Below are 27,321 nucleotides of genomic sequence, written 5' to 3'. Positions count from 1 at the left end.
TCCCCTCCAACACCTGCACTGGAAAACGCTGGAGATGGGAAAACTCGACAGGAAAAACCAACCCAGCTGCCTTAAACTCCCATTACACACTGACCTTCACCTCTGTCCCCGTCTGTCTGCAGAGCCACCTCCCCTCTCTGCCCAGACATCCTCACTGTCCTCACCTCCGAGCACAAGCTTCACTTCCCATTTGTTTTAAATACCATCACCTGTTCCATCATATAAATACAGGTGAAAAACCCACACATGTGCATGTGCCAGGCCCCTAGGACCGAGGAATTGCAGGCAATAGTGGGTATCAGAGGGAGGGCTGACACAGCTGCTCTCTGCATTGTGACTGTCACCAGTGACTGCCATTCACACAGAGCCCTCAGCCCAGCAGGGTGATTCCCCCGGTCACTGCTGAGGTGCTGTTCCTCCCCAGCTGCAGGGATTGAACAATTAGCCTACCACACATCACATCCTTAAAGCAAACGGGAACACACCCGGCTAACCCAGCCTTTGAGTTCCTATTCACAACTAACCATAAAAACTAATCAGATCCCGCTTTTCCTATTGTTTTTTGCAGCGCTGGATGTGCTCAGATCCTCATCAAGTATAATTAAGAGACCCAGCAACCGGTACCACATCAGTCCACCCTGCAGAGCTGCTGTACCACACAGTCTCAGCCCTGAGCAGTGCCCACCCCAAACCTGGCTGCTATTTCTGCACCAGGGACACAGAAAAAGAAAGGCACCTGGTTGGAGCAGGATGTGGGAAACTGGGGCTGGGAAGGAAACGTGACAGAGAAAGAGGAGCACAGAACCTGGAGACTAAAGCACAGAAGGGAACCCCAGAGAAGGGTCCTACCCAGCGAGCAAACAGGAGCAAAGGGCCCATTACTGTCCTGGTCTTGAGATTGCCCAGGAATAAAGGGGTTCTCGGCTGCTAACAGGCAGTAACAGAAGTAAAACACTCTGTTGTTTGACTTGAAAACATTCTATTTAATTTATACAAATAACTACTAAATAGAAAAAGTAGATTAAAACAAAATAGTTATTTTTCTGGCAGAGTTTAAATGCATATTATATAGCTTAGAAGAAATAAAATGCATTTTCCCCACAGCATTCATGACCTAAAACTCTAGTTAATTCCTCCGTTGCTTTCCTGTTCTAGATCAGTAAGATACTAGACACAACGTCATGTGGGTAATGGCTATATATATGTTCCGTATTTGAACTGAAAATATGTTACAGACCACACACCTACAAATGTGAAGCACTTAAAATGTGACTATCGAGTTGTAATATGATAATACAGAAAACAACTTATGCTTCAGGTTATATCGTGTTACAAAAACATCTGTGTAAGAAATCATGAAAGAGGCCACATAAAAATAAGCTTTAACTTTATGCACTTATTTTACAGTTTAAAAAACTGGCAAGTGCACTAGTAATAAATAATTTGCAAGTTTTGTATAAACGAGAAATTCCTAATGTTCAGCATTATTGTAAACATCAGTACACATGTAAAATGCAGCTAAAATCTGACAGTTACATTTTCGGTTTACCAAATTCGTTTCCTATTACTCAGGCATAGATCAATGTAGTACACAGCCAATCCGATTTTTGGCAAGTCATGTCATTAAAATTAACAGTGACAGTGCAAGTAAGGAATGCAAAGAATTCCTAGTGCAATAAAGAAGAGAAGCACAGGCAATATTGCTGATTAAAATTTACCACTTCCACGTGTTCACCCTGGGAGTGATTAGGAGAATTAAAAAAAAAAAAAAGAAATAAAAAAAAAAAAAAGAAATAAAAAAAAAAAAAAGAAATAAAAAAAAAAAAAAGAAATAAAAAAAAAAAAAAGAAATAAAAAAAAAAAAAAGAAATAAAAAAAAAAAAAAGAAATAAAAAAAAAAAAAAGAAATAAAAAAAAAAAAAAGAAATAAAAAAAAAAAAAAGAAATAAAAAAAAAAAAAAGAAATAAAAAGAAAAAAAAAAAAGCTGTTCAAAGCCATTATTTAATGCCCTGATCTTGTCTTAGGATTTCTCTGTCTTCCTTCAGGCCACTACCTTTGCAACAGTACATCCAGGTGAGTCCTTAGAGCTTGACCCTCGGTGAAATGCCCCTCGTAGTCACTGAGCAGAGTCCAACGTGTCCCCGCCAGGGGCTCGGCAAGAGCTTCTGCCACATGGGGACTGCTCCTGTCAGCCACCAGCCAGGCTGCTCCTGGGCCAGAGACCTGCCTTCCTCCAGGAGAGCACCACGAGAAGAAGGTCAACAGTCAGCTTTCAGTTTATCTAAGGAATTGTCAATTTTGGTCAAAGTCTTTTTGATTCGCAGGGCTGTTAGTCTCGCTGACGGGTTCTGGTACCAGCACTCTTTCATCAGCTTGGCAAGGGATGTTAGTGTCTGGGAAAAGAACAAAAAAGGAAACACACGTGTAAGTGCACACATCACCAGCCAAGAAAGCACTGGATTGGCTTAAGCACTAACACAGTAAGGTTTTATTGCCTTATTAATGCCCAGTTTTCAGAGCCTACAGAGAGTTTACTGCTGTCCAGCAAACATACAACTTTCCAGTGCTGGAAAAAACCCCAAGTTTGATAAATTGGTTAAACCAAGAGAATGACCAGACAAGGGGCTGGCTGAGTGAGGAGCTAGCATAGTTTTAAACAAATGGGAGTTTTGGGGTTTTTCTAAGCAAACACTCTACAGACTTTCTTTTCAACACAAGTGGCTCCTGCAAGGCCAGTGAAGGAAGCCAGAGGAGGTAGAGACTTTGGGTGGAATTCCCAGCTGGTCAACCTGGAGAGTCCAGACCGATTCTGAAGGAGAAAAATAAACTTCAGCACTGGTCTTCCTAAAGCCACAACAGCCCCTTGTCCCTTATTCTGCCCTACATCTGCACACTTCTACACCACAGAAACGTTACCTTACCCTTAAAGAAATTTCCCCTTGGAGAATAATAGCCCAGGAAGAGCAGCTTGAAAACAGTTACTGTTAAGTCATGCTACTAAAAGGCTGAGCTGTGAATAGCTCAGACTTAAGAGGTGTAAGCTTGCTTATTGCTTCTCCTTCCTGCTCAAAGATAAAAGGCCCATGCCAGCATGTTCCCAAAAACCTGTCCGGATAACACTCCCGACAAGCAGCATTGAGATTGTTTCAATTTTAAGTGATAACTGACAACAGCTTCCCAAAGCAGAAGGGTCAGCTGGTGTCTCCTGCAGCCACTCACAGGGTCTGAGAACCATCTGTTGGGAATGTTGGGCCGTTGCTGATCTACACAGACCACTTTCCTCATGTCTTCAAAACTGGGGTCGTTCGGAACCAAATCATAAAAGGGTGGCTTATAGTCCTCCACAATACCTGGTGGGACACAAACAAGAGAGGCATTAATTAATGACTGTGGCAGTGAAACAGCACTCCTGCACAGAAAGGTGACCCAGCCGTCTGAGCAGCACAAAAATCTTCTAGAAGTTAGCACCACTGTGTCAAGCACCCATCAAACAGCTTTTTCTACCCAAAATGTTGATTGATTGGCTCGTATTACAATTCCACCAAGTAAGAACTATCTGTATTTCGTAGGTGCTTGAGCTGACGTGACGAGAAATAAATTCACTTGCCAAAAGGCCATCTTTTATAGCACATGGAGGTTTTACCACAAAACTGGGATTTCTACTAGCAATATAAAGATAAAGCATGTGTTGTGGTTTTCAGTAGCTTACCATGCTCTTCACACGGTGGTGTGATTCCTGAAAGAGCCCAATAAGCACATCAGCATCTACAGACCTTCATACTGGTGCTTCAGGTAATTTTGTTTCTCGTTATTAAAGTAGTGGAATACCCAGGGTAATTGGCAGCACACGCCATCACAAAGGCAAACACTTGAGTGTCCACAGGCATTTTCTAGGATTCTGTGCTGGAAAAGGAGTTTGTGTGTGTGCTCTCACAGCCTGTCACCCAGCTCCCACAGAACTGGCAGGCTAAAAAGCCTTTTGCCTACTGGAAGGCAGGCAGGCAGCACTGCTGTTTCAGCACTGGACTAAGCTCACAAATGACCCATAGGGAGCCCAGCTTTCTTAGGAAGCCAATTTAAAAAGCAGCCTCCAAAAGCCAAGGCATTTGGGTCAGCAGCTTGGAAAAACCCCGAGCAAACGAGGCCCTCTGTGTCCAGTGAAACACGGGCAGAACAATCTTAAACCTGCTTTTTAGCAGGCTGGCAGCTGTCCTGCAGGCAGGGCACAGGAACTCCGGGAGAATTTCTGTTCCTTCGGATATACTGAAGTTGAAAAGAGGTTCTCAAACATCACTACAGTGGCTGGGATTTAGTTTTCTTGTTCTGTTGGAGATGAAGGTCCCATAGATCCTCTGTAGAAATCTGTAGATCCCTATCTGTGGTGGCTAGTCGAAACGAGGAACGGTGTTCAGGAGATTTCAGCTCCCTTAGAAGACAGCCGGGCAGTGGAAAGCCAGGCTCCCCAGCAGCCCCCAGGGTCTGCCCTGTGCTGTCCCCAAGCACAGGGACGCTAAAGCACAGACTGCATCCCATGTAAAGAAGCATCACCCACCCTCCTCCTTCCAGCAATTCCTCATTGCACACACCTGACATCGCCAACAGGGCTGAACTCGGGTGTTCACACTCCTCCTGCCTCCCAAAGCACACAGAGTAGAGTTTGTGGTGAGAGCTCCAGAACACAAGAAGCCTCCTGTGCATCCACGCTCCCTGTGCTTCCCTTTCGGATAAAGCAGAGGCTTTACAGGAGTCAAATGCCGAGCTTGGGAGCTGCATCCTGTGGCTCTGAGAACATTTCCTGGGTCATTTGGGGACTCCAGGTGACCCTTATCCTGCGAGTCTGGCTCTAATTCCCTATTTTCATGTGCTCTTTGTCGCCGCAGAGGGTTTCTGGCTGGAGAGCCATGGAGCACAGGCAGGGAGGCGGCGGGTGCAGCCTTTCCTCCAGTAGTGTGACCGAGCGCTCCGATCTGCCCCCGCCATGCCCCAGGGACCACCCCGGCCCCGGAGCCAGCACCACAACCTCTCGCCCACCGCCGGCCCTGGAGCCAGCCCCACAACCTCTCACCCACAGGGCCCAGCGCAGAGCTGTCACCGACCTGTGCCACGCTCCCCTCGCCCGCCCCCCGAGAGGAGACCCCGCATCCACAGCCAGCCGCTTTCCCCACAGGTTTAGATGACTTCTGGAACTTACAATATATAGTATCTTTTTTTTCCCCCCCTGGAGTTTCTGGCTTTTTGCTCCTCAAACCAGCCAGAACTGACACACACAACAGCGTTTCCTTCACCTTTGATGCTGGTTACTTTCACGTCAGCTTGTCCCGCACGGGCACAACTGGAGCTGCTGGAGCAACGCAAGGTCCCAGGGAGACCCAGCACCCACCCAGCCCTATTTATTAACCCAGCTGCTATTTATTACAATCAAACAAGACCTCAGTTCTGGGAAGGGCAGAGAAGCTCCCTCAGGAACAGAGCTGCAGGAGCCGGGTACCAGGGAGGGAAGGATGCTCCACCGCGAGGAGGGAGCACATCCAAAAGCACCCACCAAGCACTCCACAAGGAGCAAGCACTGCTCTTTTTTTAAAGAGGGTAAAATACTGCTTTGGAGGCTTAAACACGTTTCAAATACAGAGAGAAATGCTGAGCGATTCCTGCTGCAGCACAAAGATGATACACAAGTACTCTTGGTTGTGGCTAAGGAGTTTCCTACTGCAAACTGCTCGAGGTGGACCTGCTCTGGCAGGGAGGTTGGACTAGATGATCTCCAGAGGTCCCTTCCAACCCCATGGTACTCTGTGATTCTGTGAAGACATCCAATATTCCACACAGGATGCCCAGCCTCCAGAACAGCACTGTGACAAGCCACAGTCCAGACAAACTACTCAAAACTTGAGACTGGCAATGAAAACCAAACAGACTTCTGGAAAGCTCACAGGTGAAGGTTTGTCACCACAGGGCAACTGCCAGGTTCAGACTGACACCACCTCCCAGGAGTGAGCAGGCAGCCCCGTGCAACATCACCCCTTGCACATTGAATCCAACCCCTGCCCCGTAAACCCATCGCACTATGGCACCTGGTGAACTACAGTGCCCACAGGCTGTCGAGACAAAGTGCAGAACACAGAACTGCACTGAAAACAATGAAGCTACAGCTTCAATTCTCAAGGCACTCTCACTGACGTGAACTGCAACCCTGAGCTCTCCAGATATTGGGAAATGCAAGGAGCAAGTCCTGATCAGTGCCCATGGCACACATGTGCCAACACACGGAGTACAGCGCCGGAAAAATTGACACCATGCACTCCCAAGGCTTCCCTCCTCGCCCTAATCAGCCACATACACCTTCACCTGCCATCCCGTCCCACTCTGTGATTCAGCTGACTCACTCTCTTGTACCAGAAGAATACCTATGCCTTTTGCTGCCTACACCATCAAGCAGCAGACAGAAGGCAGACGAGGTCACCAGAAAGCCTATGGAAGTGTCCTCCTGCTCCCGCAGCCAGTCCCGTCACCACCGCCAGCAAGACAGGAGCTGCTCACCATGGACCAACACAACCGTCCATCTGCACGGGTTACCTGCTCTCTTCATCACAGAGCAATGCCCATGGTGGTTCTCCCCAGAGCTATCACAGCAAGCTCTCAGGCCTACAAGGAGACTTAAATTAGCCACCTCAGCCTACTTGATGCATCTTGCTACCCTCAAGTCAGCTTTGTCCCAGCACTCTGTACATATCCTAGAGAAGACAGAGGCTTAGGACAGTGCCCCAGACCCCAGGCAGTGTCATAGTACGCTTGGAAGCTCTGCAAATCTTCTCAGAAGAGCCACCTTCCAGCACCCTTCTCATAACAAGCCTCACTGCAGTGTCTCTGGAGACAACTGGCTGCCTCACAGTTACATCATTTTGGCCACCAACAGCTAACAGATGAAGTAAAAGGTTCATATTTGAAGAAGTCAAGTACTTCAATAGAATAACAATATTTGTTTGCTATTAGAGCTGCTGCACACCTGCTCGTCTGCTGGGGCTGGGGAAGGGAGGGGAGATAACCCATGAGAACCAACACCAGGGAAGTGCCAGAGCTCCCACCAGAACCAGAGCTGCTGCCACAAGCCCTCAGTGTTACACCTCACTGTAGCCACCAAAACAAGCCCCCTCAGCTCCTCAGTGTGCACCACGCTGACTGCTGCCCGTCGTTCTCACCAAGGAACCCCAAGCTGGCAGGCACTCGGCAGGCACCAGCCCTGCCACCATCGTGCTCCCAGGCACTCCTGAAGAACATCTGCCTTCCCCTCTCCCCTTGGGTCCAGAGAGCATGACCTGAGGTCCAGAAGTCAGAGTGGACTTCTGAACTGACAGGCACAAGAAGAAATCACACCAAGAGATCCCCAGCCTAAAGGTTGCCAAATTCCAACTCCCTGGCCAAGGGAACACCAGCAACGCTGCGCTGCAGCAGAGGGTGCAGCGGGGCTTCTCCCCAGCAGGTCTGCGTTTTGAGTCCTGCTTTGTGAGTGCATTTCACTTGGTAAAGCCAAGAGCATCCCTCAGCTCTGATCCCTTCACTTCTTTACTTCTGCATACTCTCTTTCTGCTCCTCAGATGCCGTCAGGAGAAACAGCCACCTGGAAGTATTCACTATGGTTTAATGACACACGGAAAAAGTTTAGAGACTTTATGTTTTAAAATGTTAACTGACTATTTGGTATGAACTACTTCTCATCATAATTTAGGACGTGACAGGGGACTCTGAGCCTTAGCAGAAGCGACAGCAAGGCTCAGCCATCGTACCCAACGTACCAACAGCTTCAGCACAGGCAGCAACGGGTCAGGAGGCAAAATACTCTGCAGGTCCAGTGCTTACTGCCCATCTTACCTATTCTGTTTTTCCTGCCATGAATTACCATTTGTGAACCCCTTCCACAGCCAAGCAGAGGAGTCCCAGTACTCACCGTTGCTAACCATGCGCCTGGCCACCTCCCACAGGACCAGCCCAAAGGCCCAGATGTCGACCCTTTTGTAGGAGTCGAAGCAGTCTGCCTGGATGCTCTCGTCCAGCACCTCCGGGGCCATGTAGCGCTTGGTACCCACTCGGGGGTTGTTCCCCACGTCCAACTGATTGGTGCTTTGGGAGTGCATTACTGCAAGGCCTGAGGGACAGAAAAAACACACATCTCTGTTAAGTCCCTTTAAAACTACAGCAGCGTTTGCTTAAATTCCACGCGAGCAGTGACACCCATCAGGCAGTTCCTCACAAAGAAGGAGCCCAGAGCAGAGTCCCAACTGTCCACAGCCCAGGTGGGTCAGCCCCAAACCGGCTATCGAAAACAGCCTCTGGGGCCATGGACTGAGACCAATTATCTCCCCAGGGATTACCATTAAGCATGTTATTGCACTGTTGCAAAATGTTGTCATTAAGTGTTCTGCAGCCACTGGATGTCACCAGCGCTCCAGGCACGTATACACAGAAGGCCCAACATCTGTTACTTGGAAGAAAACAATTTTACACAGCATTCAAATTTATTTATAGAACTTTTGGGTAGGTGGATATATCCGAACTGCAGGGAAGAGAGAAGAAAAACACTGCATGATGGATACACACAAGTTAAAAAATAAAGCTGGGAAATAAAAAAACAGCGTATTTGCAGTAGCTTGAAAAATAAACATCCTCAAGCTGATCTAAAATGAGTCAGTCAAAACCACTCTACCTGGTTTCTACTAATTACTAAACATCTAAGCAAAGAACATTATGTGAGGGACTAAATTACTGTAAATTTGGAAACACAGAGAGTACTGGTTTAGCCATGGTAAACAGAGCGCCTACAAATTGAACAGCAAGAGGTGCATGACACAACCAAGCAATAGGAAGGGCGACACAAACTCTCCCTAATTTCCTCAACAACTCTTGTAAGAATAACATATTCTATTTACATTTAACCTCAGTTTATTTTAGAGAAAACTTAAAAAGCTTTTCAATTCAGTCCCACAAAAAATTAACCTTTCACCATATCATTATTTTTTCTTCTTTCCAAAAAGAGTCTGTACTTCACTGTAACAAAAGTCTGGAAAACGCCTTTCTACAATTTAAATGCACTTCAAGTAATTTCAAGCTGCTAAGAAGTTGCTCATGGCACCTCTAGGAAGATGCCATCTACTGACCCCATGGCTGCTGAGGAGATAGCTTGGAAAGCCTGCTCTCCAGACAAAAAGATATTTTGTCTCTCATATATATATATACACACACACAGAGAAAACATATTTACACACTTAAATGTTTATGTATTTGTCTAGGTTTAAGTTAATTTGTAATATGTATGGATCATAATATATAAAAACCCCACAACTTGCACACTGGAAACAAAGGTTAGAAAACAAATTTCCTGGCAAACTCTGAAGACGTCAAGACTTTGGAGAACGCTTTGATAAAAGTTGCAATACTGCATCCAACCGGGGCAAAACAGTCAATGGAGTGACAGGTCAAAGGTTCAAGGCCGAGGGATGAAGTCAACGTCCCCCACGCTACAAACCGGAGCGTGTTGCAAGAGGGTGAGGGGACAGCAGTGTTGTAACCGGGTCCCCACGGTGGTGGCATCTGCGCTGCCCAGGAGAGCCCGGCAGCAGACACCGCACTGCTTCTCTGCGCCTCGGGACATCTCAGGGCACATCTAACATAGGGGACCGTAACTACTGGCCAGAGAAGCCCTTTCTGTAATATACTAACTCTTTAAAAAGGGAAAAAAAAAGAAAAAGTTTGAGGGGACTATGAACTGATGAAACACATTGGTTTTCAAGACACCAAGAAGTCCTCTTTGGGATACTGGAGTATGTGCTGGGAATAAACACGGAGCAAATCCATTTTGTCAGTGTTCTTTGCATCTTCCTTACAAACACCAGCGCTGGCTCCGTATGGCCACGGAAGGAGAAGGAGGGGGCAGGAGGAGGGCTGGCCTTTTTCTCCTTTTGGTACAAGTGTTATCCTCCTCTCCTCTGAGGTTGCTCAACTAAGCCCTGTCCCTGTGCACGTGAACTGCTTTGGAGGGGCAGAACTTTTCCACAGTGCTGACAGACTGCAGCCAGACTGACATCCATCCTTGGACTTTATCGCGCCGTTTCTGCTTAGCTAGAAGGTATTTGAAACAGCCGGTTTTGTAACTGCAGCTCTGGAGGCTTGGGCTGCTGCTGGAGATGCTGGTCTCCAGCTGGCTGATGGACAACAGCCACCTCACAGAGCTCCTGCACTGGTGCCAGCCAGAAGGAGCACAGCGAGCCCCAAGCCACGCTGCGGCACCCAGGCTGGCAGCGGGACAGGCAGGTACAAGATACACAAAGCTGTTTGATTCCTCTTTTTCAGAGCTGACACCGACTCTTAGCAGGCACATCCTGAGTCCAGAACCTGCTGTGACCCATGGAACCCCGGCCCAGCTTCGCTCTGGGCAGCGGCAGTGAATCCTTCCATCAGCTCGTATCTGCCAGTCTCAAAGTGCCATTTTTATTGTATACTGTGTGTTGGAAAAACAGAGGAGACCATGGGAGGAAAAAGAGCCAAAGCTACACAGGAAAAAAGGGCATGAATATATGGCAGAAGAAAAACTCTTTGGTAACTCTCCTTTACAGGAAGGGCACAAATGAAGTATCAGATACACACCCGAGGAGTTCACCTTTAAGAAAATAACTATCTTAGCACCGCAGAAACTGGGAAATGTTTATTGCTGTGCTCTCTCAGAAAATCTCTCAAATACCTGAAGCCCCTAGATAAATAACGTAGTAGATTTCACTCTATTAGTGCGACGTCAGTCAATGCCAGTATGTGCTGCCCCCTCCTCAGTGTGACCTACAAGCTTATTTAAAAGCCAATCTCTGAAGTTTTGTATTTTCAACTTACTGTTCCATTTTTTACTAACCATTCCCTGTGCAAGTTTAGATAAGCCCAGATGTGAGGCTTTCATGTTTTCCCTGTGTGTCTCTCATGTCCCTCAGGCAAAAGTGATAGGAGCTACACAATGGAACTGCAACTGAAAAAAATCCCACTTCCCAATACTTGTTTTGTCCAGGCAATGACTCCCCAGTGCTACTGTTCTACCACAGTTAGCTATTTTCTCCCTTGTCTTCAGAGAAAAGAAAAAAGATAAGTCAGACATCACCCCAGTATGCAGGAGCCACACTGGGCAGCTGCTTCTCAGCATCCACCAGCTCAGAGTCCAAAACCAGCTGGTCACCAAGAGCCACCTCTGCATTATCTGGCAAAAGACTGGAGCTGGATGGACCCGTGGAGCTTGGGACAGCAAGCACACAGTTCTTAGAGTGCAAGTGGAAGGACATTTATTAGTTCAGAAATGAACTGAAGCCTGAGAACTGCTGCCTCTGGGATCCACGAATGGGATTTAACAACGGAAGCCCAAGAAAAAGTCCAAAATGTTCAATGTGCTGCTGGCCGGAGAGGCTGCACTGCACCTCCTCTGCAGCAGAGCAGCATTTCTAAGTTGTAAGTGCCATCTAGTGGCTGTCACACACCTCCAGGAGAGCATCACACCACCGGACGCTTATTTTAAGATTACTTGAAGACTTTTACAGTTGAGTTATCCAACACGTTTGATTTCTGCAGGAATGCAACGGGTATGTTAGCACAGAAATGAACTCACCTAAATCTGCTATGCAGCACTGCCCATTTTTCTTGACGAGGATATTTTTGCTCTTCAAGTCCCGGTGAGAAATGGCAGGCTTCCCCTGGGTTCCAAAAATCTCGATGTGCAAATGTGCGAGCCCGCTGGCGATGGAGAGCACGATGCGCAGGCAGCTGACCGTGTCCAGCGTGGTGAGCTGCAGGTAGTCATACAGAGAGCCCATCTCGTGGTAGTGGGTGATCAGCCACAGCTGGGTACTAGAGTTCCTGGAAGTCATATCAGATGCAATAAAACCTAGGGAGAGACGTGGGGAAAAGGAGAAACAACATAATAAAATGACAAAGTTCCTTCAAGACTCCCTCAAGGAAAGAATCAATACTACTAGGCCCCTCTTGCAATTTAAAACTCTGTTTAATTAAAACTTTTCCACGACTGCACTGCGCTGAAAACAGACTGCAGGTAGCACCATGATGAAAAAGGAGCTGACACGTTCTGGAAGAATATATATTGTATATATTGCCAGTCACACCAAACAACTACTTGTTAGGACCACATACTATAAAAAAAAAAGTTTGGATTTTCTTCATTTTTTGTCCTTCTTTTTGAAGGACTTAGGGGTGGAGAAGTTTCCAGCACCAAAACCCAGAGAACAGCCATTCTTCCATTTCAAATACTACATCTCAAGGGGTGTGCAGCTCACTTCACGCTGAAGCGAGGCAGAGAGCCTTTATGCATCACAGCTGTATTTCACAACCATCTTCTACAAAGGAACAGAGAAAATCTCTCTTTGAAACTCATGAACCTCAAGTACAGCTTTCAAAATGTGTCTTAAACCTGAACCCAAAATTCAGGAGCGGCTCCCTTTCCTGTCACCTCTGAATTGACTGTGCATCAACACCCTGCTGACCCCAACAGCTTTAGCTGGGAAGCAACAGAAGTTTTATTCCCAAGCTGGAGGAACAAATCATGTTTATTAAAAGCCCACATATGACATTTGTCAGGAAGAACACCCACTACCTTTCTCTCCTGAAGTCAGATTTCTGCACAATGTGACACTTGTGTAATTTGCGATATTGTTTAATATCACATCTAAAAAAATTCTATAAAATAGCCAACAAATTTGACAGTTATCAAGAAAGACTAAACACAGGGAGAGGAACATGGGAAACACGTAATGTAATTTCAGCCAAGTTTCTTGCTCTCTCGGGAAGGGAAGTTCAATAATTCACATTTCAGGAGGGCACCAAGTTATTTTTGTAGTAACAAAGGAACCGCTTGAGGAAACATTAGACAAACGTCTAGCAGGGTGAGCTATGGAGCCAAGGAATAGTCTCTGGCAGGAAACAAGACTAAGGAGCCCCAGTAAAACTGATTGCAGACAGACAGATCGCTGGTGAGGGATGTCAGCACTCAAACACACGCTGCTGCTTTTATCTGTCGAGGTGGCACACCAGTGGAAGGAGGTCACGGTGACCAGGGATCAAAGGGGCTGCTTAAACTTCAGCCATGGCTCACCACACAAAAAAAGCCATTTTCCAAGCTCTCAGAACTGAGCACATGAGGTACAACGGACACAGAAGATCCAAAATTATTGCGCTTCCATATTTATACTTCCATACTGCCACAGAAGTGAGACGCATCATAAAAGGGCAATTACAGTTGAAGTTTTAACAGCAAAGGAGCTTAGTTTGACCCTCAGAACAGTCAAACAAAAGGAAGTAATGGATTCATACTGCACAAGGAAAAGTATTCAAATATATTTCAGTCTCATTATAAACACCTCCCCAGTTTTTCTCCCTTCTTTTCACCCAGGTGAACTGAAGTTACAGCAACACACAGGTCCACTGGACCTTGTCCACCCAACACCTCATGCCAGTATCTTCTGCCCTGTGGCTGCCCCGCAATGAGAGTTGCAGGGGTGGGTTCAGAGCGTGTGTGTCTGTGGCACCTCCAGTCTCCTCTACACAGTGAATTACTCTGGCTGACTGCTGCTTGCCTGAATATTGCAGCAGGACAGTGATTTATGGTCACTACGGCACCTTCTCCAGATGAGACTCGGGCTTCAGCACCCTCCTGGCAAGTCTCCCCCTTAAAATGTCCCTTCAACTATTTATCACAAACACAAGAGCCTGATCTCACAGATTGCAAGACCCCTGGCAAACCTGCAGTGCTTTGTAAGTGAACTGTTCCATCACCTCCCCTCTCCACCAGCTGCTCCAGGACACATGGACACGGTTGCCTTACTCACCTAAAATGTTTTCGTGCCGCAGCAATACAGTGTTGTACAATTCAGTTTCCCTGAACCAGGATTTTTCATCCCTAGAAGAGAAGATCTTCACAGCAACATTTTCTCCTTGCCACTGACCCCTCCAAACTTCTCCATAACGGCCCTTTCCTGGTGGGGGAAAAAACCACAGTAGAAGCTGTCAACTAGCAGTCTTCACAGGACAGAAGGACAGGCTGGGTGGTAGGACAAACTCAGCAGCCATGGCCCAAATATCCCACTGATGTACTTCGATGCCCCCTCCATATGCTTTTTACCACTTTACAGTGGTAAGTACTGTTACTACCTCAGGATATCTTTGACCCAGACGCTTCCTAAAATTACTAAACCCAAATTTAACACTATTCCATTAATATATATATGCCGGAGAAAAATAAAATTAATGGATCCTTAAAATTAACACTGAAATCCTGAAAAAAAAAAAGAAGACCCAGAAGAGTTTTAGGGAAGAGCTACTGGAGAGACTCTCTCTTTCAGGGTGAAAAAGAGCAGCAACAGCACATCATCTCCTGCACAGTCCCAAAGCCTCAGCACAGAGCAAGTGACAAACCATTCTGGTTCCCACCCCAATGGCTCAGAATCACAGGGTTGGGTTGGGTTTGTTTTTGTAAATGCTGTATGAGCCACTTTGCCTGATGGTTCAACTCCAGATCTCAAATCCAGATGATCCTTTTCCTAATTCTAAAGCTTTCTAATTGAACACCACTTAATGAAGAAGTGTCTGTTTCACAAAGTACACTAACTAGGCTTGTTTGGATTTTCTAACATCACCTTACTGAACAAAGCTTAAATTTCTCAACCATAAAGCACAGATGGTATTTGCCCCTCTCCTCTGCACAGACTGGAAGGAATTTTTTCCCTTCCCTTTCCAAACCCAAGTCTGTTCCATAAGCCAAAGCCTGAAGAGTTCCAGCCGTTATACAGGCAACTGAGGAAGAGCAGTGAGTTGTGACAGTACCTAAAGCCCTCTCCCTACAGTTGTTACCAAGACTTGGCACTAGAGGTGAACAAGGATTACACTGACCTACACACTCCACAAGTGTGATCTGGCGAGCCACCGTTCTTTGCACCAAGAAAGGAAGTCCAGAACCACTTCCAGATGTGCAGGAATGGTCCAATAAATCCTGTGCAAAAGGAAAAGCAGAAGTTTATTACCTGTGAGAAATTACATTTTTTTTCCTCTGTTTCAATACGCAAAGGTACAACACTTTGCAGGGCAGGTTCAGTTAAAGCTCACTGGTATCTCAATGGCTCTGGTGATGCCCCTTGGGCACTCAGGATTGAGACACACCATTACCATTACCATCACCATCCCGATGGACAGAGCGTGCTCTGCACAGTTTTACCGCTTCAAAGAACATCCCAGGCACAGAGGAGACTGCTGCCAGGGGAGTGACAACTTGGGCAGAATCACCTTCTGCTGGTGTGCTACAAACACAACAAGGAACAGCAAACCAGTGCAATACTGGTTCATTTGCAGACGTCTTATTCTGTCTCTATCATTTATCCGGCATTATGGTATCATTTTGTTTAAAAAGTATTTTGTTTAATAACTAAATGACAATAAATTTACTGCCTGTGAGCCTGGAAGCTCACTCGTAGCCCACAAGCCATCCTCTGTAGTGAAATTCCACTCTTTTTCAGCACTTTGTTCCTTTCTCACTTAGCTTATGCTCTCTCAATTCTGTGTCTGTCACCTATTTCAAATAGGTTAGTATCAATAATCTTGCAATGATCTGGGCCACCTCAAAAAAATAAACTTTCTCTCTCTGACTTCCATAGTTAAAACTTTCTGCCATACAGTTAGCAGAAAGCAAACCAGCATTTATTTCTGAGCATTCCTGGGGGCTAATTTCTAATTAGACAAGGTTTCTAATTGAAATGATAAGACAGCTAAAACCAACAAATTCCTATGACACAACTTGCTTTTCCAGCACCTTTTTAATCACAATTTGTTCTCAGCTGACCATTTTGTCTGAAGTAACACGGGGAGGGAAGTCAGCTTTACTGAAAACCTACAGAAGGGATTTTCTGATAAACTTCACGTCCCTGTCCCAAATTAGAACTTCTGACAACACCCACGGAATTCATTCTAGGTCTCCTTTCCTGCAGTGGCTGAACCACGCCAGATTCTGTGAAAAAGAGAAGTCATTGTGTGGTAGCTACCAGTCATGGGCAGCTCTGGCCCAAGCTGCTCAGGTTTGGTACAGTTATTTATAACTGCAAAGAGCGTCACAACAAAGATTGACAGGAGCAGTACCTGCAGCACCCACACCACACATGCCATTGATACTCCACAAAATTTTCCATAAGGTCTCTCTTTCAAGTTTTTATCAGTTTCTGGTATTTTTAGAGAATGGAAAGCAGACTTTGAACTGTAAGCTTATAAAACACGAGTGAGATTCTAATTGAATGTTAAAATCCTATTAGCCTTTTAAAATGCTAATACCCAGCTACTTTTCTGGCTAGCACTTCCATACTAGTGCAAAGCATTAACAACGGCATTACTGGAGTCTTTTTTCTTTACAAAGGAAAACAGAATGAAAAAAAGAATAAGCACAATCCACTTTCTGATACTTCCAAACTGCACTTCTGGGCTTTAACCGGACCTGATGAAATCTCATTTCTCCTAAAAATTTTTCAGTGAGTGCTCAAGAAAAAGATAATCTAAGACTGACAGGAGACTGCTATTTCACTTTTTAATACAATCAGAAAGCTCATTTCCCCCCTGCTTCTATCAGAGGAAAAAAGCAAAAAAAAAAAGCAAAAAACAACAAAACCCCCAAACCCAAACTTATCTGCAGCAACTGTAAAAACAAGATTTGAAGAGGTCACAGCTCTTTCCATTCCCCATTAGGAAGCTGAGGACTTTAAGCACGTGTTACACTATGGAGACTAATCCTAAATGTAAACTAATGTGTAACAAAACCAGCGATTTAAAACACACAATGGAGACGAAAAATCTGGAGTTTAAAAGAGACTGACTGTTTATAGATGCCCATTTAGAGACAAGGAACTATCAATAGTGATTTTCCACGCCCAGCACTCAGAGCAGGGAACACAGAGCTAAGAGGGTCTGGCAGCTGGGAACAAACAGCTCCATTAGACCAAGCCTTTACAATTTGTGACTTCCCCAGTTTCTTTTGAAAAGAATTTTGATTCATTCTTCTCAGGTTTTATCATTGTTTCCGAGTAACATCAAATGAGGTGAAGTGCAAAAGGTTTGCAAATGGAACAGGAATGGTCTTGTGAAGATAAGAGTTAAGAGCTGGTAAAAGCTGGAAGTCAATGCTTAAAGACAGGGGCGCGCACACATCTAGTTGGTGGTGAAGGCATCAAAACCAGCTGTTTTAAAACAGTTACACAGAATCAAGCCTTGTGGCTAATTAAAGACTGACAAAGGCATTAAAAAAAATATACACACACACTAAGATCATGGGAGACAGCTTCGAAGTTTTCAGAAGCCAAACATACCTCCTCCTCCTCCCTCCACCCCATAGCATCTTTCAACCTTCCAGGCTGTCTTTCACATACCACAGATGCAGTACATTTTTACACCTTTCACATCACTTCAGGCTACCCAACAATCAGGGTTAATACTCTGTTTTGCTGTTTAGACACTGCTTCTAGGGAGGTAAGCAGCGTGACTACAGCTTACGGCAGCTCTCCAGGTCAAAGGAGCTCTACCTCCAAAGGCTATCTTTTGGTTAAATGCCATTTAAACTGCAGCTCTGCGAGCACAGGAACGTCACCACAGAAGTCCTGGCACTGAGTGGCATCCCCCAGCAGCAAAGGTGCTGTTATGGATGTGGCCATGCCCGGAGGGTAGAGGAGGGGAGCTGGGAAGCACAGAGAGCTCCCCCAGGTTCTCCACACAAACACACACAGAGGTTACTCACTGCCAACGTGCTGTCCCCAACGTTGGAGGCAATGAGGCCCTCGATTGTCCCATACTCTGCATCCCGAGAGTTGAGCCTCTCCATGTGGTTTTTCTGTATTCTCCGGATGACCGGCACAGCGACTGCAGAGAAAACTATCAGCACCATCACGGGAGCCAGGATAACGATGATTAGTGTTTCCATGCTGTAACCTGCAGCTTCTCCTTGAAACGTTTGTCCTGGGGAAGGGAAAAAAAAAAAAGGGAAGGGGGGGCAGGGAGGAGGGAGGGAAGAAAGAGAAAAAATTAATGAATTTGCGAATTCCCAGAGAAAGTCTTTAAAACCAAGAGCACTGACACCAACATTTAACCTGGCAGCCAGGTTGTCTGAGGGAGCGGTGGTGACACTGGAGCTGTGTGTGCACTGACACCCGGGATGCTGGGTGTGAGAACAGCCCCATCCCTGGAGAACAAACCCCTCCTGCCACCATGCAGCTCCCTGTGAGGCTGTAACTCACCCCCACTATGTGCTTGAACCCCTGCCACCCAGCCAGCAGTGCAGAGCATCCATCCTGTGGACATCAAGGTGGGGAACCACGCAGACAGGGCCTTGCTGCACTGGTTAAACCCTTCAGCTCCCACTGAAGCCCTGGCTCCCACCACACCAGGTGAACGCCAACCCCTTTTTCCTTCTCAGAATTCCCTGTCTCCAGACCAGCCCCTCACCTCTGGAGGAGGGCAGCTGGGCGGTGATGTTCATGTTGCAGAGGTACCCCTGGCAGCACTCCACAGCTTGGTCGGGAGAGGGAGGCGTCTTGCACGTCATCTTCCCTTGCTCGTAGACCTGGAAGCAGCCCTTCTGGTAAACCTTAGCACCGTCGTTAATGCTGAGGGAGGCAAAGCACTGCTGGCCCTGGCAGCGGTCCCCGTTCCCGCAGGACATGCCCTCGCACACGCACTCGTAGTGGACCATGTTTAGCTTCAGTTCATTGTCTGGGAAAGGGGAGAGTTGAGGAACAAAACACGGTGGTATTCTTAATAGCCTCAGTTATATCGAGATAACGAAATCATTAGACAATAAAGCCTGTTTAAGGGAAGAAATACTACTTGCAGCTGGTGCTGCAGAACCACCAAGTAGGAGCTAACGATACTAACTCAGCCCCTTCAGCAAGGCAAAGGTATGACCTTGCACCATCAAAGAAATACCAGCCATATCTGCTCCCTCCAGGCACTCAGATCTCCAGAGTTCAGTGCCATTCCTCAGCAGCCGGGCACACAGCCTGGGAGGGTCATCACACACAGTCGTAGGGGAAAAAAACTTTAAACGGTGTAAATTTACAACAGATTTGCTACACCATGTTATATTTCTATATGGAAATAGTTATTCTCAAGCATTCTGGAAATGGATTTAACAAAATCCAATGAAGGCCATTTAAATTTGCAGCAGGCACACTTGGCAAATCCTGGGTAGCTGTAACTGGCTCACTCAAAAAGTCAGTCTGAAGAAATTTTCCCAGGGAGACAGGCCTTTGAGGAGCACCTTAGGAGTGAGTAACCAGGAGGTAAAGGGAGAAGCAGCAGAGACCACCAGCAGGTACAACACCTCCCTTCCAGCCCTAGAGCCCAAGCAACAGGAAGAACTTCCCAGAAAATGTATAAAGTAGGAAATTAAACTCCAAAGCATCCTCAGGAAAACATCTAGAGATGCCCAGCCAGGACAAGCCCTCTGTCGGGGCAGAACCCTACACACTGCCACTTTCAGGGGTGGCACAGGGTCACTCCAGGCTCAGCAGGAGAAGACACCGCTCCCAGCCAGCTAATGGGGAGCACTGGAAGCTCCCCAGTTCCCTGAAGATGCAGGTGCTGGCACGCAGCCACAGCATTGCTCAGAAAAGGCACGGCTGGGCAGGACAGAACAAGTCACTGTGTCACACACATCCCTTGTGCACATACACACAAGTGCATGGCAACTTAACTCATATTTACATTCTCTTTTTTGATTTTAACACACAAGAAAAATTTCCAGCCACAAAACACTGGATGCTCCTAAAATAGCAGCTGGGCATACCATGCGTTGGGCTTTTTCAAGCCTATCATTAGAGTCTGCCCACTGGGAATATAACGCAGTTTGTTTTCCGCTTTGTTTCCCTCCCCTCCCACAATGAACAAGTGCACAAATAGGATCTTCCATTTTTGAGCCACTAAAACTAAACTAGGGAGAGAATCCTGAAATCAGACAGCGTCTGTCACATTGATTTCGAGTACTGGCATACACGATCCCAGTCATACACGTACCAATTAATAACTTTGCTAATTTTGTGGAACTTTAAAAAAAGAAGAGAAAAAAAAAATATGTCAAACAATGCTATAATCAAGTTCTGTTCCTTCTCCTTCCCCAACAGCAGCAGTGAAACAGGGCTGAGAGGCTGCAGGAGACCAGCTCAGGGGCAGGGATCAAGGCTGGCCGGCTAGCGAGGTATGGACCCTGCCGGCCACACGGGCAGGTGAGAAGCCAGGCTTCAAAATACCCCCAGCCCCTCAACACCTCACTGCACCTACTTCTGTGTCTAATGCAGAGGCTCATTGCTGCATTCATCGTGCACACACACCCAAAAATCTGACTGTCCACACAAAGACACAGAGATTTGCATTAACTTCTCATTAACTACCAGATTAGTTCATTATTATGAAAGTGTCAAAACTGAAGCTCCTTTATTTTGTTTGCTTATTCACTTTGTGAAAGTCAACAATTAAGAGAGCTGACTCCAATTACCCAGGTATTTCAACAGCAGAGGAACCGAGACAGCCCACACTCCAGCCAGTGAGCTGGGGGGTGCCGTGCGTCAGGAGCTGTCACCCTGCCTGCAGGACACCCCAACCCCGCAGGGACACCCCAAGGACACCAATCAGTGATGGAAACGTGCAGAAGCAAGGAAACAACGACAAGTTATTCACTTCTACACAAAGTTCAGTAACTGGTTGCGTGAAATAATCTGTACTGGTTTATTTTATATTTTATATCCAATTCTCGGACTGGAGCCATTGTTAACTGTCTGGGGAAATACCAAACTTCTTCTCTCCAAGGAGAAATGCACCACATATGTTTCTGGGAACACATCTTAATCTTGAGGTGATCTCTTCACGTTCAGAAGAGCCATTCATTTTCCATCGAAACAGGTCGTACAACAGGTGCTTGACCACCTTTTCTTATTGGCACCGCTGGAACACAGCTTCTTCACCTGCCTTTGGCTTGAAAAAATGCCTGTGGTAACTATGTGACATGGTCAGCAAATATTGACATAATTTTAAAAAAGCAATAAAAAGTAAGAACATATACTGTAAAAGTCTCAGATTTCTTTCTAAAGACAACGTCTCCAATTATATCACATGTACCTTTTAAAGCAGGGCTTTAACAATATCAAATCACTTCCTTCCAGCTGCCACCACCACTGCACACCCTCCCCTGCAGAATTCCATGGAATCACAGAATATCTGGAGTTGGGAGGGACCCATCAGGATCAAGCCCCACTCCCTACTCCCGGCAGGACAGAATCCCACCCCGCAGACAAAGCCTGGCACACCTGACCACACAGACACAGCATGTCCAGCCTTGGGGGGATGACCCACGTAAGACCAGCAGACCTCTTAGTCCGGGGCTGGAGAAAGCAGCCGGGTGCCAGGGAGGACAGAGGCAAACGCCTGCCACCATGTCCTTCCCCCTAACCGTGCCTTCGTACTGCACAGGGCAGAGAGCCACAGCTCCGTCCGAGCGCTCGCCCTCCGGCCAGGAGCACGGGGAAGCCCCGAGGAGTGACCCTGGGTGCTGAGGGAGCAGAGGGGAGCACGGGGAAGCCCCGAGGGGTGACCCTGGGTGCTGAGGGAGCAGAGGGGAGCACGGGGAAGCCCCAAGGGGTGACCCTGGGTGCTGAGGGAGCAGAGGGGCTCCCCCGGGAGCTCCCCCCGGCCGCACAGCCCCGCGGGCAGTCTCCCCCCCGGCCGCATACTCGGCATGCACAGACACTGTGCTCATCGGCCGGCCGCGGCACGCGCGGCAGCCGGCTCCCAGCCCAGGGCTCGGGGGCTACCTCCTCCATCCACCCGCTACTGGGACCGGGCTGGGACCCCCCCCCTCCAGGGGAAAACCTCCACATCCAACCAGAAAGGCTACAAACCACAGGGGAAGCTCAGCTCGGAGAGCTGCCGAGATCTCCAGGAGCGTGAAAAAGACTTCATGCTCTAAGGCTCAAACATTTAAAAGCAAGCAGTATCCTTTAAATTACTACAACTGGGGCAAGGGGTGGCATCTGCTGGGTCTTCATACCATAATAAACTAAAGATGAAGGCAAGCAGACCTGGAAAAATTAAAGTCTCTTTGAGTCCATTTAATTGTACATTAGACAGCTTTTTTTGGTGCTTAGCTTCCCTTCACGATTCTTAGCCGTTTCAGGGAAACAGAAAGTAATAAGCTTGTAGATATGACTGCTCCATTCAGAGTTTTATTTTCTCTTTCTTAAGGCACACAGTAACGAGCATTATACAACAGCCATAATAATAATAATAATCACAGAATCATTTAGATTGGAAAAGCCACTTAACATGGAGTCCAACCATTAACCTAACCCTGCCCAGGCCACCAGTAACCCATGTACCTAAGTGCCACATCTGTCCAACATTTAAATACCTCCAGTGATGGTGACTCAACCACCTCTCTGGGCAGCCTATAATAATTTAGTTTATATAGGATTTATTAATTTAACAAAAGCCTTTGAATTATCTAGCACCAAGACACAGCCATTCAGCCTTATTATTGTTCTCCATGTCACAAACCCCCCAGAACCAGAGAAAGCCCCAGTGCTACAGCCCCTGGCAGCGTGTGGGAAAGCTGGGAGGGGGGTGGAGGGGCAGCCCCCCCCCCCCAGCACTAGAGAGGGGTCAGGCTGTTCCCAGGGCCAGCAGGGCCACCAGAGCCCCCAAAGACTTCCTGGCCAGGGTGAGTCCAGTCCCCAGGCCCAGGCTGCCTTTGGCAGGGAAGCCGCAGCAGCCGGAGCCAAACGTGGCCCCGACACCTTGGCGGTCGGCAGAGAGGGCACGGGCACCACGCTCCCAGGGCTGGCATCGGGAAACAGCACTCGGCTCTGGGGCTGGCAAGGGAAAAACCTCGGGCTCTGAGGCACAGGCACTACTTTATTTCGGAAGCAGGTTTAGCTTCTTGGGAAATGAAGAAAAGCCTCTTTCCCCACTTTACAGGGCTAATAAAAAAGTAACACAGCAGTAAGTGTTGCAATAAACCTTTAGAATAAAAGGATTTTCTGGACACTGAAGGAGGGAAGAGACATGTTTTTGCACTTAGGATTCTACACAGTGTTTGATTTTTTGGGGGTTGGGTTGTGGGCTGCGCTTCTTTTTTTTAAATCATGTTTACTCTCATCTCCTGAAGCCCAGAGGCAACACAGGAAGAGTCAGAGTCTGCCCCCAAACGCTACCCAAAGATATGCCCAGACATTTTTCCACTCATCAAAAATGCAAAAAAACACCAAATTGGTCCAAACCCCAGTGAAAGGAAATGGACCGATCTGGGATGAAATACACAGTGGGGATCAGAAGGCTTTGTGCCTTTTTGTTGTTGTTGCTATTTTGTGCAAAGGGAAGGCAAAATAACCGTTCTCCCCCAAAACATCAACTCCAAACCCGGGGGGCTGCGCCACAGGGCCCCCACCTCAGCCCTGCCACAGGCTGCTGGCTCCTCAGCAGCACTCGGGTGCTCAAGGGACAAAGCCCCGACTTCTCCCATTGTTTGATCACTGAGGAAGCCAAAACCTGGATGAAGAGACACAGAGGAGGATTTGCCGAGGGCTCCACGAGGTATTCCTGCCTCCCCAAACACTCCTCTACAGCCAGCCTGGGAGCTGGGAACTATTTCCTAAGGAATCCCAACAGCATCATTAGTGCAAACACGAGAAGGGGAAAGAGCAGGGCTGTTCACGTGCCTTAGACAAGTAATCGCTCACAGAAAAAGAAAACTCCCCATAGGAAGCACAAGGGGAGGAGAAGGGAAGGAATAAAGCAAGAGAAGAAAAGCAAAGTGAGATTATTTCTGTCTCTTCTACACATTCCTTTACGGGAGCTCTGTCAATGTGGGAGAGAAGTGCAGGCCCGAGCACAGAGCTCTTTAAGAAGCAATATTGGCCAAGCTCTCCCTGGGCACGGCAGCTCCAGGGCACGCACAGGGAAGGGCTCTCTGTAGCTGTCCTGCTGGCTGGCAGCCGGGAAAACGGCACCGTCCCACAGCTCTGCTCTCAGCATCACGGACAGCGGGGAAAGAAACAAAACCTCGACATAGATTTAGTAACTCTTCTCTTGCTGCTCACTTATTGGCATCATTTCAATAAAAAGCTAACGTTAAAGCCCTAGAACCTACGTTTAAGCAGAGTCAGGTTGAAGACCTACAACCCAAGGGCCCACAGGACAGCCAGTAACACAGCTCTACAGGGGCAGGTCTGCTCATTGCACCAGAGACAGTGACCAGAACCTCAGACTTTAACATGCACCTTGCCTTCCTGCCTTTCTCTTCTACAGCTGCTGCTCTTCATGGTAAGGATATGAAAGGAAGGTGGTTTAAGATTTTTAATCTAAGCAGCTCTAAAAGCTGGAAAAAAATTTTCAAGAATCAGATAGCTGCACTTCAACAGAGATAAGGTACAGTATGGTAACTGCTACCAAACCTAACATTAGCAGTTTCATGTACCTCCAAACATTCATCCAACATTCCTCCCTTTTTAAGTTTTGTCTCAATTTCCTATTCATAGACATGACTGAAGTCACCCACTAGACCCCCATGCATTGTTAATCCATTCTGACATTCCATTTGATATACTCCGCCTTTTATTATTTGCGGCAACGGTTGAAAATAAGTGCACTTCAGCAGAGCAGTTCAGGAAGAGATTTCACATGGTAAATACCAAAGAACATAAATATGCTGTAACAAACGCTAGATACACCTCTCGAGTCATTTAAAATTTGAAATTGAGAAAATCAAGTTATTTGCAGAAGACTTGTATCCAACATTTTTACAAGGCTGTTTGCGAAGTAGCAAGGATGCATCTTTCAGGAGGTCACCTCCCAAAACATCCAGAAGACCTTCAGATGCACCACTCCTGCCTCTCCATAGTGCAAATACCCTTCTCCCTTTTTGCTGAGGCAAATCTTTCATGTGCTGTCATAATACCTTTGTGTGCACACAGCTCCCTAAACAATGTATGAAGGAGTCACCTTCCAGATCCAAAGGCCTTACTGGAGCAGCCATGGGAAAGTTACCCAACACCACACTAAACACTCCAAAGAGCCTCCCCAGAGGAAAAAAAAAAAATAATTGCTTTGAAGAATTATGATCCAAGTGTCCTCGGCCCAGGGGCGAGGAACTGCTGGTTACACAGCTCAGTCACTGCCAGCCCGACCAGGCTCCCCATTCCCCTCCCCAGGCCCCCTGGCAAGACCCACACCAGTCACGCAGGCTACAAATTCTGTACAGAAACGGGCAACAGACACCCTTGGAAGCCGCCTGCAATGGAGGAGCAAAGCTCTCAGTGCCCAGAGGAACCGGGGAAGCGAGAGAGGGGTGAGGGGTCTGGAGCACAAGTCTTATGAGGAGAGGCTGAGGGAGCTGGGGGTGTTCAGCCTGGAGAAGAGGAGGCTGAGGGGAGACCTTATTGCTCTCTACAACTCCCTGAAAGGAGGGTGTAGAGAGGTGGGGGTTAGTCTCTTCTCCCAAGTCACAGGAAACAGGACAAGAGGAAATGGCCTCAAGTTGCGCCAGGGGAGGTTCAGGCTGGATATTAGGAAAAATTTTTTCACTGAAAGGGTCATCAGCCATTGGAATGGGCTGCCCAGGGAGGTGGTTGAGGCACCATCCCTGGAGGTGTTCAAAAGAGGGGTTGATGTAGTGCTGGGAGGTCTGGTTTAGTGATGATGCTCCTTGTTTGTTGTGTGGGTGTCTATTTTTGTCAGTCAGGTTGACGGTTGGACAAAACGATCTTTAAGGTCCCTTCCAACCTAGAAGATTCTGTGATTCTGTGAGAGGGGCCCGCAGAGCCCCCCATGCAGGTCACTCACCTTGGCAGCTGGGGCAGGGGAAGGCCAGCAGCAGCAGCAGGGGAAGCAGCAGGACTCCATGGGCCATGGCGGAGCTGGGGAAAGAGAGGAGACGTGAGGGCTGTGCACACTTTCACTGCTGTCTTAAAACACAGCCACCCCAAAATCAGTGCTAGCAACCTCAGCCATCAATTCCCGATACAGAAGGCAGAACCAGGAGGGTTGATTGCTCTCCTTTTTACTGCACCTTGATTCCTAAGTCATTTCCTTCATTTATAAAACTCACTTACTGCAATTTCTTAAAACTGTTCAGGTTTGGTTTTTTTTCCTAGAGTCACAAAAACATCACATACAACTACAGTGCATGTACAGAAGCATGCTGGTAGGAAAACATCAACCCCTTCAGTGCCAAGCAGGCACGCAAAATGGAAGATATGTTCTTTCCACCACGTATTAAGAAGCTAAATTATTGTGAACTGAAAATAAGGTGTGTAAAACTGTGTATTATTTGGGCTTTGAAGGGAAATAGAAAAGACTTCAGAAAACTCTGTATAACTTTCTCTAAGCAGCAGAAACCATTGATAGACAGCAAGAAAAAACGAGCAAGTTGTATATAGGGAAAACACTGCTTTTAAGCTGCTTTTCCAAAGGTTTTCCTTTCAAGAGCCCAGCATCACTTCCCCACTGCCAAAGACAGGTAACTACAGCTTGGGTGAAAGCACAGGCTGTTCCCAGCGGATCAGAGGAGGCACAGGCCCCTCTACAACAACGAATGAGTGAATCCTCTTGTGTATTTCCAATCTTTTCCAGGATACTTGGTCCTTACAAGAAAATAAAAGCTCCACTTTTTACCATGAAACAATTATTTAACAGGCTTCCAGAAAGAAACTGTTCTGCAGCTTCTGAAATCCTGCATTTAAAGGATCCCTACTCCCAAGGAAGAGAGATGAAGCAGACTCAGCCCTCGCTGGGACAGAGCCCAACCAGCAGGGCTGGAGCCCTCCGAGGGCTGTCTCTCCTGCTGCTCGGCTGCTGCAGGACTGCCCCAAGCACAGCCATTACATTTTGGTCAAAGGCACAGGAGTAGGATGTGCAAAGTGAAGCTGCTCTCCCTGACCAAGGCACTGATGGCCGTTCTTCTTACGCCTAAGTATTTGTCTTCATTTTCCAGATTTAATTCTCGTGAAGCAGATGAAACTTAAAATAAATCTGACATTGCCGTTTTTCTTTCAGATACCTTCTGTTGCTGCCTTTTCAAATCATTAACTGGCTGCTTAAGTGCTTGGTGCCAAAAGCCACACCATTTACCTCTATATTTCCTGACATGGATTTGTTTTGCAGAATATGAGAAACATTTCAATAATCGCTTCACCATCAGTTACAATGATCAAAAACTTTCTGAACTCAGAGTTTTCACCCTTACAGAAGGGATCAGGCAGCGCTCACCACCCCCACCCCAG

At 47.0% G+C, this 27,321-nt stretch overlaps 1 protein-coding gene across 1 annotated transcript; it reads right to left on the bottom strand.

Moving 5' to 3' along the window:
* Positions 1 to 1,961: 1,961 nt before the first annotated feature.
* On the bottom strand, positions 1,962 to 25,956 carry ACVR1 (activin A receptor type I). Its single transcript, XM_014966546.1, has 9 exons — positions 25,883 to 25,956; positions 18,500 to 18,766; positions 17,796 to 18,013; positions 14,921 to 15,020; positions 13,861 to 14,007; positions 11,631 to 11,906; positions 7,944 to 8,141; positions 3,221 to 3,351; positions 1,962 to 2,394 (listed from the first exon to the last, which is right to left on the bottom strand). The coding sequence occupies exons 1-9, from the start codon at positions 25,947 to 25,949 to the stop codon at positions 2,260 to 2,262; spliced, it is 1,539 nt and encodes a 512-aa protein (XP_014822032.1). The 5' UTR covers positions 25,950 to 25,956; the 3' UTR covers positions 1,962 to 2,259.
* Positions 25,957 to 27,321: the final 1,365 nt, after the last annotated feature.

Source organism: Calidris pugnax, unplaced genomic scaffold (assembly GCF_001431845.1).
Source record: "Calidris pugnax isolate Ruff unplaced genomic scaffold, ASM143184v1 scaffold48, whole genome shotgun sequence".
In the NCBI taxonomy this organism is placed as follows: domain Eukaryota; kingdom Metazoa; phylum Chordata; class Aves; order Charadriiformes; family Scolopacidae; genus Calidris; species Calidris pugnax.
The sequence above is the reverse complement of the archived record's forward strand: the minus strand, read 5'-3'. Positions and strand labels throughout refer to the sequence as shown.